An 11234-nucleotide genomic window follows, 5' to 3' on the forward strand; every position below is an offset into this window, starting at 1 on the left:
TTACATCTATAGTCCAATACAACTTCAACAATATCCTTCTTTGCGATGAGAGGTATGAAAGAAGCTCCCCATCGAGATGTTGAGTACTGCCATGCTGTGAAATTCTCTGAACATCGCCATCGATCAGCCCCAACAACCTTCCGGAACTTTCAGCGAAAATACCATAGGAAAACCATCTGGCACAAAGGCACGATCTCCCTTAGAGTTGAAAATAGGAGCCTTTGCTTCCACCTCTAAAAATTCAGCTTCAAGCTCTGTCGACTGCTCCACAGAAATTTCATCAAATCAGACTCCCCTGAGTAGAGTTCTGGAGGAGATATCTTCCGAGAAAGCCAACCAAAAGCGATTTACGATGCAGTTGCAAATTTCCTCTTTATTCAATAGCATTGCCTAGCCGTCTCTAATCACATAGCTGTATTTTTCCCTTCTAGGACTAGGGATCTTATAAAATACGTCGTATTACTGTCATCTTTGATCCATTTGTTTCAAGATTTTTGTCTCAAGTGTGTTTCTTCTCTCCAAAGAGTTCCGCTGAGAAGCTTCTCCACTTCTTCATTTCTAGACACATCACTCGAAGAAAGAGTCCAAAGCCCTCCTTTCTCTTAAGAGTCTCAATCTACTGAAGCAAATCACCTTAGTTATCCACAGGTCATTGGAAAGTGATGTATTGCAATCCTTCGTATTCTTTTTCAGAAGACAGCTTAGGACAAAAGTGGTAACTATCTTCACCACATTGAATGAAGATCACCATCCAATCACTGGAGTGAGGAACTTGAGCTGATCCAACTGCATGACCTCGAAACGAAAAGGCATGGGACCCCACAACTCCAATTTCGATGAAAGGCAAATAGGTCTATGGTTGGACATAAACCTGAGAAGAGCATTCTGGTTACCTTTTGGAAAATAACCTCTCAAGATGCCAATATGAGAAACCTAATGAGGCGATTCATCGCTAGAACATCTTGTTTGTTAGACCAGGTATACTTCTACATAATCAAACATACACCTGGGAAGAGCATTCTGATTAACTTTGGGGGGGGGGGGGCGGGGGAATTTTGAAATGATGATAACGAAATGTATTAAAGAAAGGACAAACGCCAAAGAATACAAAAGAGACAAAGCAAAGAAGAAGGAAAAAAAAAAAAAAACAGCATGACAAAACTTTACAACTGTAACCAACTAACTGGAAACTGATCAACAGCCAAAAAGTAAGCTGCATTTGCCCATTCTATTATGTTTTGTTAACTTCGGGAAAATATCCTCTCAAGATGCTGAGATAAGAAACCTATCAAGGCAAATCATCACCAGCACCTCTGGTTTGTTCGACCAAGTATAACTCCCACTCTGAAGAGGGAGGTCTATCAACCTTCATCTATCAACAAACTCGCTGAATCCCTTCATGCTGGAATTTATTCTCGAACCCCTGCGCTCCTCATGTCCACATCTAATGATGTTGAATCCCCACCAAGACACCAAACGTAGTTCCTACAACCTGATCTTCAGGTATATTTCCATTGATTATCTTTTGTGTTGATTGTCCACCAGATATCAACAAATCAACTGGTTAAGACATCACGAATACCACTCAGATTTCCGTGGATTACTTTTTATGCTGAATGTCCATTATCAACTAATTCACTGGTTAATTCATCATTTCAGTTTATAAACCATGTAAAGTCGGGCCCACCATCCGGGCATTTTATTTTGCATGGCACATACATCACTTGGACAATTTCTAAGTGTCAGTGTATGAACTGCCGCACTCTGCCAGAGTATTGATGTTGTTGTTGTTGTTGTTTGATATGATCCTTGTTACCCATGCAATGGCTGTAGTTATGACTTACGAGTTAGCATGTGAATCGCTGTTGTAGTTAGCTGAAGTGATGAGTCAGCATGTCAGTCACCATAGTATGAAATCCTGGGAATCTAGCTAGATATGGGAATAAGAATATAAAAGCTACTTTTAGGTAGTTTAGGATTTGAATGATACATATGGGAGTTTTATGCTTGCAATGGGTATAATGAATGAAATTAGTCTTTCCTAAAGGTGGAGATCACCAACACATTTTATCACATATCTCTCTCCTCTTCTTATCAACTCAACAGAATCTCTTTTTCCTCAGTAAAGATACGTGGGGTCATGTTGTTGTTGTTGGCAAATTCATATGCAGGGCCCCCAAGTGGTCCCAACCATGATCAACAAAGGAAATTGGATGGGATGGATCCACCTGTAGATTTCACATGATCCAAAAAACAACCATAATTGGATAATCACAGTGATAGAATTAAGTCCGGGCAAAATGAACGGTAGGAACAACATGATCTTGCTGTCCAATTTTCAGGCCCTTAATTGCACGGATGTAATCATCGAATCAAGATGATATTGGAGACCATGTTCAATTCATGTTGAACCCCTTCTATCCAACGGTCCACCGAGATCATAGGTGGCCCAGTTGGGCCCCACGTGCAAATTCTCATCTTAATAAGATCATAGCTCAATCATCATCATCATTAGAAGAGAGAGGAACAGTACCGCGTGAGAGATCCGAAGGTTCTGCTGGTAAGATGCCGAATCTGGAACAAGGAAGAAGGGCAGGTGCGAGAGGCGACGAGATGACGGAGGCGTGAAGAAAGGGCCGCCATTCTCTCTCTCTCTCTCTCTCTTTCTCTCTCTGAGAGATCTGACGATGTGATGCGGCTGTTGCTGTTGCTGTTGCCGTTGATTTCGTTTCGTAGAGGCCAGAGGAAGAGAGGGAGAGACTGGGTTTTGGAACGGGGAGTTATTTTGATACTCTGGCTGCATGTGACGCTTGATACGCAGGCGTTTAGAAATGGTATGCCCGTCGTATATATCCCGATTAAACAGGCTAAATTCTGGACACCGCTATCCCTAAGTTACAGTTCAGGAATAGATTGGTGTAACAAATCTGAAAGTCTGATTCGTGGACACTTGTTTGTTGAAATAAGGCGATTGGGTTTTTTTTCTAACCATCCAATAAATGTCCACCAAATTTATAGTTAAAACCTCAAAGGAGAGTAATTTGTTGGTCCACGATACATCTAAACTAGTTACTGCCTATCATATGTACGGTTTTATTTAAATTAATGTTATGCCAAATATGCAATTTCTAAGTGAATGCGTATCATTCATCACACTCTACCAGAGTATCAAAGTCACTCCCTCGGAATGGTGAGCAGCCGGAAGAATTGCATGATCAGCGAGCCAAATGATGTGGCACGGTATCCTCGATCCCTCACTTTGGATGGGTGGGCCCATATAATGGTGATCGAGGCCGTTGTTTCGATGGTATTCAACGGGAAATGATCGTCCCCAAAGGCTGACCATGTACGAACCCCTTGTCCATGCAATTTTTGGCTTTCCTTCCGTTCCATGTAGACCGTCCATCTATTTCTGATCAAAGTTAGAAGGGTTATGGTAAGTTCGATAGGGAATTTTTGGGAAATCCCTACATCCTACCAGGGTCCACCGGATCAACAGTCTGGATCGGAATAAAACCCAAGGATAATATCTACTTACTCGATCGAGGACATCGTCTAATTATGAAGTAGATGATCCTCGGGTCTTAATTTTGGACAGGTACGGCCATAGTTAAGTGCTCCAAACGTTGACCGTCCATCTTCAAGGGTGAGGATTATTTCACCGAGGATGTTTTTAGGCCAAGGTCTGAACTTACCATCTCATAGTAACTCAATGTGTACCTATTTTATTTTAATTTTAACCGATTTTGAATAACCAATTATGAACGAACATTTGTTATAGAAAGGAAAAAATATAACATACTAAATATCTTAAAGAATACTGAGAGTATTTTAAATATAACTTACTAAATATCTTAAAGAATACTTGGAGTATTTTTTATGAATCCTGGCTAACAGAATGATAAGAAGGAGAGACATGGCCGAGAGATATTTGTTATGGGAAATTCTGGACTGACCACAAGGGAGGCCGACCTGAAACAACCACATTGATACTTAGCTAATCTAAGCGATTTTCAATGGTCTGCTCCGCCAAACGAATAGATGTATCAAATACTCTGAAAGGAGTAATGGCAACGACCCGTGGCTGCTACACATGGGCTCAGACCACCGACCCATGGCTGTTATGCATGGGCTCAGACTATCGACCCGCGACTATTATGCATAGGCTTGGACCATCCAAGCTCGACTTGACTTAACCTCACAATGCACGATAAGATCTACTGTTACTCCACGTTCATAGTGTAACTGGCGATATCAATGGATGCGTGTTGTTCGCCTAATGTTGGGCGGTATAGGATACAATCCATCAAGGTGGGTCCACGTCTAGATGTTTGAACGGTGGTGTGCTCCACCTGATATTTGAATTTGCCTCATCCGTGTGGCCCACACCTAATGTTGGACGGTATAGGATACAATCCATCAAGGTGGGTCCACGTCAGTGTGGCCCACCTGTGATGAACCAAACTGATATTTGTTTTATACCGGCGTCCAGGCCTACTGGACGGTCTGGACATCAGTTCGTCCAGCAGGTCCTGGCCCATCTGGGATTTGAATTTGGATGGACGGTGTGGGTTATACATGCAGTCAGGTGGGGTCCATGACAGTGTGGCCCACTAGTGTTTAAATCACGTGAATATTTGTGTTTTCCCGTCATCCAAAACATCTAACTGGACAGACAGTCCAGCAGGGTGGACAGCAAAGTCGTCCCACCTGCTGGACGGTCTGGATAACCCACGCATGGGCCAATAAACCAGAAAAAGAGGGGGGGAAGAGAGAGGGAGAGAGAGAGAGAGAGAGAGAGAGAGACGTGTAGTAAAGGAGCTCCGCCACTATGAGCTCTTTAAGCAATTACAATACATACATCAAGATGGGCCCCAAAATCGTGTTGGCCCTAAATCAAAATCAAGATCTAGCGCTATGAACACCCATCGATGGTCCTCTTCTTTAGCTCCTTGGAATCCTTGACTCCTAAGCTCTCCCTTTGATGGAGGATGATGAAGATAGAAGGGTTGGATGGTGAGATATGGGGGTAGGAAGTGGACCACACACTAGGATCTTTCTCTCTTGGAAACTTAGACGGTCCTCTCTCTTAGAATGGGTAGAGAATGAGAGAGAGAATAGGATTTTTGTTGTAAGGGAGATGGGAGGAATGGGTGTTGTAAGGGAAGTGACATGAGAGGTATGGGCTTGGTTGACTTTGGCAATGAGATAGGTATGGGTTGCCATGCATTGTTGGTAAGAGAGGGATGGGTTGTACTTGATTGATTGATGTGATGGATGGTAGAGATTCTTTCGGGATTCGTAATGCATGACATTTTCCTCGAAATAAACGCGGGCCCACAACTCCTAGCCTGGGTATCGCATCGGTGTGCAAGACGCGGCGTTGAAACAGCGGTGACGGTGCAGTCGCAAGGTACAAGTCTCGGGTCGAGTCGACTCGGGTTGACAGGGCACGACTCAGGTTCGCGAGCAAATGCCAATTACAGATTGCGGGTTGTCGAAACTCGTTAGGGAGGATCATGGAAGTTTAAGGAATGGTACGGACTAGGATACGGGCCTTACAACATCTATCTTACCGACAGGTCAAACAAAGAACCTCGGATGAGCCCGTTCAACTTGACATTCACAGAAGACGACACGTGAGGGATTCAACATCCCCATGATGATGCGTTAATAGGCATAATGACTATGGCCAATCGAAAAGTGTATCGCATTCTGATTGATACAGGAAGTTCGGCCGACATCTTGTATTCTGAAGCATTCGACAAGATGGGGATCGACAGAGCACTCCTCCGACCCATTCAGAGTCATTACGCGACTTTGCTGGTGATAAGGTGATCTCTGAGGGAGCAATCTTCCTCCCAATCACAGCCGGAGAAGGTCAGAACCAGGTCACCCTATTGGTCGACTTCCTGGTAATAAACATGCCCTTGGCATATAATGTCATCCTTGGACGACCTTCCCTCAACTCCATGAGAACAGTGGTGTCTACATACTACTTGATGATGAAATTCCCTGCGGTGGGAGGAATTAGATACTTTCAAGGAGATCAGCGAGAGGCACGACGCTGCTACTCTGTGGTAGTTAGGAAGGGCACAACAAAACAAGCCCTTATAGTCAACATGCTCGACCCCAGAGAACTTGCCTTAGAAAGCCCTTCCATGGAGGACCTTGTCACACTTCCATTCGATGACACGGATCCTGCCAAGACAGTTCAGCTCGGATCGTCGCGATCCGATAGTCAACAGATACTAATGCTCAACTTTTTAAAGCAGCATAGAGATGTCTTCGCCTGGTCTCATCATGATATGTCAGGTATCCCTCTCGAGATAATGGTTCACAAGCTGGACGTGGACCCAGAGCATAAGCCAGTCAAACAGAAGAGAAGAGCCTTCAAGCCTGAGAGGTATGTTGCAATCGTTGATGAGGTCACTAAACTCCTCAGCACCGAATTCATCAAAGAAGTTCATTATCTAGATTGGATCGCAAATGCGGTGCATGTGAAGAAGGCTAATGGGAAATGGTGGGCTTACATGGATTACTCGAACCTGAATAAAGCTTGCCTCAAAGATAGTTTTCCTCTCCCCAGGATCGATTAACTGGTTGATAGTACAGCTGGGCACTAGCTTCTCACTTTCATGGATGTATATTCTGGCTACAATCAGATAGCGATGCATTCTTCAGATAGATAGAAGACGACATTCGTCACTGACAAGTGGCTTTACTGTTACCGAGTTATACCCTTCAACCTAAAGAATGTAGGTGCAACATATTAGAGGTTGGTAAACCAGATGTTTGCTTGGTAGATCGGCCGAACCATGGAGGTCTATGTCGATGACATGCTCGCAAAGAGCGTCAGAGCATCAGATCATATCTTGAACCTTGAAGAAACCTTCTCCACCCTTCGGACGTATCGTATGAAGCTAAACCCGGCCAAATGCATCTTTGGCGTGGGATCAGGTAGATTCCTCGGTTTTTAAGTTAGTCAGAGAGGCATTAAAGCAAACCCTGACAAGATCAAGGCCCTCCTTGATATGAGCTCGCCTCGGATAGTGAAAGAAATCCAATGCCTCACCGGAAGAGTCGCCACACTCAGCCATTTCATCTCTAGAGCCATAGATAAGTTCTTCCCTTTCTTCCAGCAATTGAAGGGTCACAAGAAGGCCGAGTGGACTTTAGACTACGAGAAGGCTTTCCAATAGCTGAAGCAGTACCTAGGGTCACCACGACTGTTGTCCAAGCCAGAGGAAGGAGAGCCCTTATTCCTTTATTTGGCAGTTTCTGCATCGACCGTCAGCTCTGCTCTTATCAAAGAAGCTGGGGGAAAACATCATCCTGTCTACTATACCAGCAAGGCGCTGGTCCCGACAAAGACGAGGTAACTGAGCATGGAGAAGCTTGCCTTGGGCTTGGTCGTCTCTACGCAATGACTATGTCCATACTTTCAAGCACATTCCATCATCGTCATCACTAATTCAACACTTCGACAGGTGCTCCAGAAGCCTAAAGTATCCGGCCGCCTAACTAAGTGGGTTGTTAAGCTTGGGGAATTTAACATACAGTATTGACCAAGGACTATGATCAAGGGCTAGGCAGTGGCTGATTTCATAGCAGAGTTCCCATTCAAAACTACAAGCTCGGAGGACCTAATCCAGGGATGCCTACAGGCTCAGCAACAAATCCTAATGTTCCCTAAGTTCCTTCACCCCCTGAGGATGCCAGGGTAGAGATGAGAACTAATAAATGGATCTTATTCGTGGATGGGTCATCCAACTCAAAACGAGGAGCAGGGATTATTTTAGTCACACCCAATGCAACCACCATTCAGTATGCGATCAGGTTCGGCTTCAAAGTATCGAACAACGAAGCAGAATATGAAGCATTGTTAGCTGGGCTCAGGTTAGCTGCTACCCCAGGAGTCCAGTTCATTGATGTCCGGTGCGATTCCCAACTCATTGTGAATCAGGTGTCAACAGAGTATGAGGCAAATGAAGCTAGGATGATAGCCTACTTGGACGAGGCGCGGAAGATCATGGGAAAATTCAAGGAATGCATCGTGAGTCAAATACTGAGAGCCGAAAGTTCATGGGCCGATGCCCTTGCAAAGCTGGCCTCGGCAACTAAATGTAATATCCCGAGGATTGTCCTTATGGAGTTCCTGGACAAGCCAAGCATTGATCGAGCCGACCAAAAGACCATCAACCCAGTACATACGACTATGAGTTGGATGAATCCTATAATCGGATACCTCACGAACGGTGAGGTTCCCCAGGATAAGCTGGAAGCTCGGCGTCTGAGAGTCAGAGTAGCTCAGTACATGATCATATGAGATACCTTGTACAAAAAAGGTACTCCCAGTCGTACTTAAGATGTCTACGACTTGATGAGGTGGATTGTGTGATTCGAGAGATGCAAGAAGGAATTTGTAGGAATCGTTCTAGCAGCCGGGCCTTAGCTCAGAAGATTATCCGTCAGGGATACTTTTGGCCATTGATCCAAGAGGATTCCAAGGATTTCGTCCGAAGATGCGATAAGTGTCAAAGATTCGCTACTGTTCCGAGGCAACTGACGGAGGAACTGACCCCCATGAGCGGATCGTGGTCGTTTGCTCAATGGGGGATTGACATCATTGAGCCCCTGCCTCAAGGTAAAGAATAAACTAAATATGCGATAGTAGCGGTGGACTATTTCACCAAATGGGCAGAGGTTAAGCCTGTGGCGAAAATCATCGAGCAGAAAATAACGGATTTCGTATGGAAGAACGTCATTTGCCAGTTCAACGTCCCGCATACCATTGTTTTCGACAACGGAAAGCAGTTCGACAATGACAGATTTAGGGGTATGTGCCAAAGGCTCGGCATCGTCAACGCCTACTTGTCACCTCGTCGTCCTCAGTCCAATGGCTAAGTGAAAGCTGTGAATAAAATCATCAAGAATCATCTCAAGACAAAGCTCGAGAAGGCTAAGGGCAATTGGGCCGAGGAACTCCCATTTGTTCTGTGGGCATACAAAACCATGGCTCAATCAACTACAGGAGAGACCCCGTTCTCCCTCTCATATAGCTCGGAGGCTGTCGTCCCAGTCAAGATAGGACTCCCTACCACTCGAGTACGATCATATCAAGAAGAACAGAATACCGAGCAGATTATGGCAAGCCTCGACTTGCTCGAAGAATTGAGTGACGCGTCGGACTCCGTGTTGCGGCTCGGCAACAACAGGTCGCCTGTTTCTACAATTCCAGGGTGAAGACGAGGCGATTCTGAAGAGGAGACCTTGTGCTTCGCCATGTGTTCCAGAACACAATGGAACCCGGAGTGGGGTCCCTAGGCCCGAACTGGGAGGGACCCTACCGAGTAGCTGGCTCGACTAAACCGGGATCCTATTGCCAGGAGGATTTGGAAGGACGACCACTGCCGCATCTCTAGAATGCCGAGCACCTCAAGATCTACTATTCGTAAAATGGGACAATGTAAGGGTCGGGACTGTTTGTCATGACAACATTTTAAATAAAGGATCTTATTTTTTACATGACGTCTACATGGGACTCCTTCTAAGAAGGAAGATCTCGACGACGAGCCGATCACCTAAAAGATGATCCCCTCGTCAACTAACACTACAAGAAAGTAGGCCTTTAGCCTCAATTTTTTAGCCTCGGTTGAAAAAATGGAGGCTAAATGTGTTTTTAAGCCTCAGTTGTTATGGAATTGAGGCTAAAAGTTCATTTTTCACCTCAGTTGCTATGGAACTGAGGCTAAAAGTCTACTTTTTAGCCTCAGTTGCATAGTAACCGAGGCAGAAAGTCTACTTTTTAACCTCAATTGCATAGGAACCGAGGCGAAAGGTTTACCTTTTAGCCTCAATTGCATAGGAACCAAGGCGAAAGGTCTACATTTTAGCCTTAGTTACATAGGAACCGAGGCGAAAGGTCTACTTTTTAGCCTCAGTTGCATAGGAACCGAGGCGAAAGGTCTAATTGTTACCCTCAGTTGCATAGGAACCGAGGCGAAAAGTTTACTTTTTAGCCTCAGTTGCATAGGAACTAAGGCGAAAGGTCTAATTTGTAGCCTCAGTTGCATAGGAACCGAGGTGGAAAATCTACTTTTTAGCCTCAGTTACATAGGAACCGAGGCGAAATGTCTAATTTGTAGCCTCATTTGCATAGGAACCGGGTGAAAAATCTACTTTTTAGCCTTAGTTGCATAGGAACCGAGGCGAAAGGTCTAATTTGTAGCCTCAGTTGCATAGGAACCGAGGTAAAAAAAATATACTTTTTAGCCTCAGTTGCATAGGAACCAAGGTGAAAGGTCGAATTTTTAGCCTCAGTTGCTTAGGAACCGAGGTAAAAAATCTACTCTTTAGCCTCAGTTACATAGGAAACGAGGCGAAAAGTCTACTTTTTAGCCTCAGTTGCATAGGAACCAAGGCGAAAGGTCTACTTTTTCACCTCAGTTGCATAGGAACCAAGGCGAAAGGTCTTTTTAACCTCAGTTCCATAGGAACCAAGGCGAAAGGTCTAATTTTTAGCCTCAGTTGCATAGGAACCAAGGCGAAAGGTCTACTTTTTAGCCTCAGTTGCATAGGAACCGAGGCGAAAGGTTTACTTTTTAACCTCAGTTGCATAGGAACCAAGGTAAAAAGTCTATTTTTTAGCCTCAGTTACATAGGAACCGAGGCGAAAAGTCTACCTTTTAGCCTTAGTTGCATAAGAACTGAGGCAAAAAGTCTACATTTTAGCCTCAGTTGCATAGTAGCCGAGGCCAAAAGTCTACTTTTTAGCCTCTGTTGCATAAGAACCGAGACCAAAAGTCTGCATTTAAGAATATTTAAAAAAAAATCGAGAATATTGAAAGAATTAATAATTTTGAAATTTTTTGACAATTGTGAAAAAATTGAGAATTTTGGAAAAAAATGGAGACAATTGGGAAAAAATTGAGAATTTTGAAAAAAAAAATAAAATTGAGAGTTTTGAAAAAGATTTGAATTTTGAATTTTTTAAGAAGTAAGAATTTTTTAAAATTTTGAGAACTTTTAAAAAATTAAGAATTTTTTTTGAAAATTTAAGAATAAAAAAATGATAATTATGAAAAAGTATGAATTTTTTTAAAAAAAATTGAGAATTTTTAAAATAATTAAGAATTTTGAAAATTTTTGAAATTTTTGAAAAAAAAAAGAATTTTGAACTTGAGAATCTTGAAAAAAATTGGAAATTTTTTTTAAATTGACAAATTTCAAAT

General features: G+C 43.5%; 1 protein-coding gene across 4 annotated transcripts in view; it reads right to left on the reverse strand.

The window, feature by feature from the left end:
- Nucleotides 1-2798, reverse strand: part of LOC131251914 (dihydrolipoyllysine-residue acetyltransferase component 1 of pyruvate dehydrogenase complex, mitochondrial) — a 75392-nt gene extending 72594 nt beyond the window's left edge. Inside the window, exon 1 of one of the 4 annotated variants that reach the window (XM_058252920.1) lies at nt 2534-2798. In XM_058252920.1, the coding sequence (XP_058108903.1) occupies nt 2534-2643 (110 nt within the window). In that variant the 5' untranslated portion in view covers nt 2644-2798. The remainder of the gene's footprint in view (nt 1-2533) is intronic. The other 3 variants (XM_058252909.1, XM_058252926.1, XM_058252915.1) reach the window with 3 other exon arrangements.
- Nucleotides 2799-11234: the final 8436 nt, after the last annotated feature.

Source organism: Magnolia sinica, chromosome 1 (assembly GCF_029962835.1).
Source record: "Magnolia sinica isolate HGM2019 chromosome 1, MsV1, whole genome shotgun sequence".
In the NCBI taxonomy this organism is placed as follows: domain Eukaryota; kingdom Viridiplantae; phylum Streptophyta; class Magnoliopsida; order Magnoliales; family Magnoliaceae; genus Magnolia; species Magnolia sinica.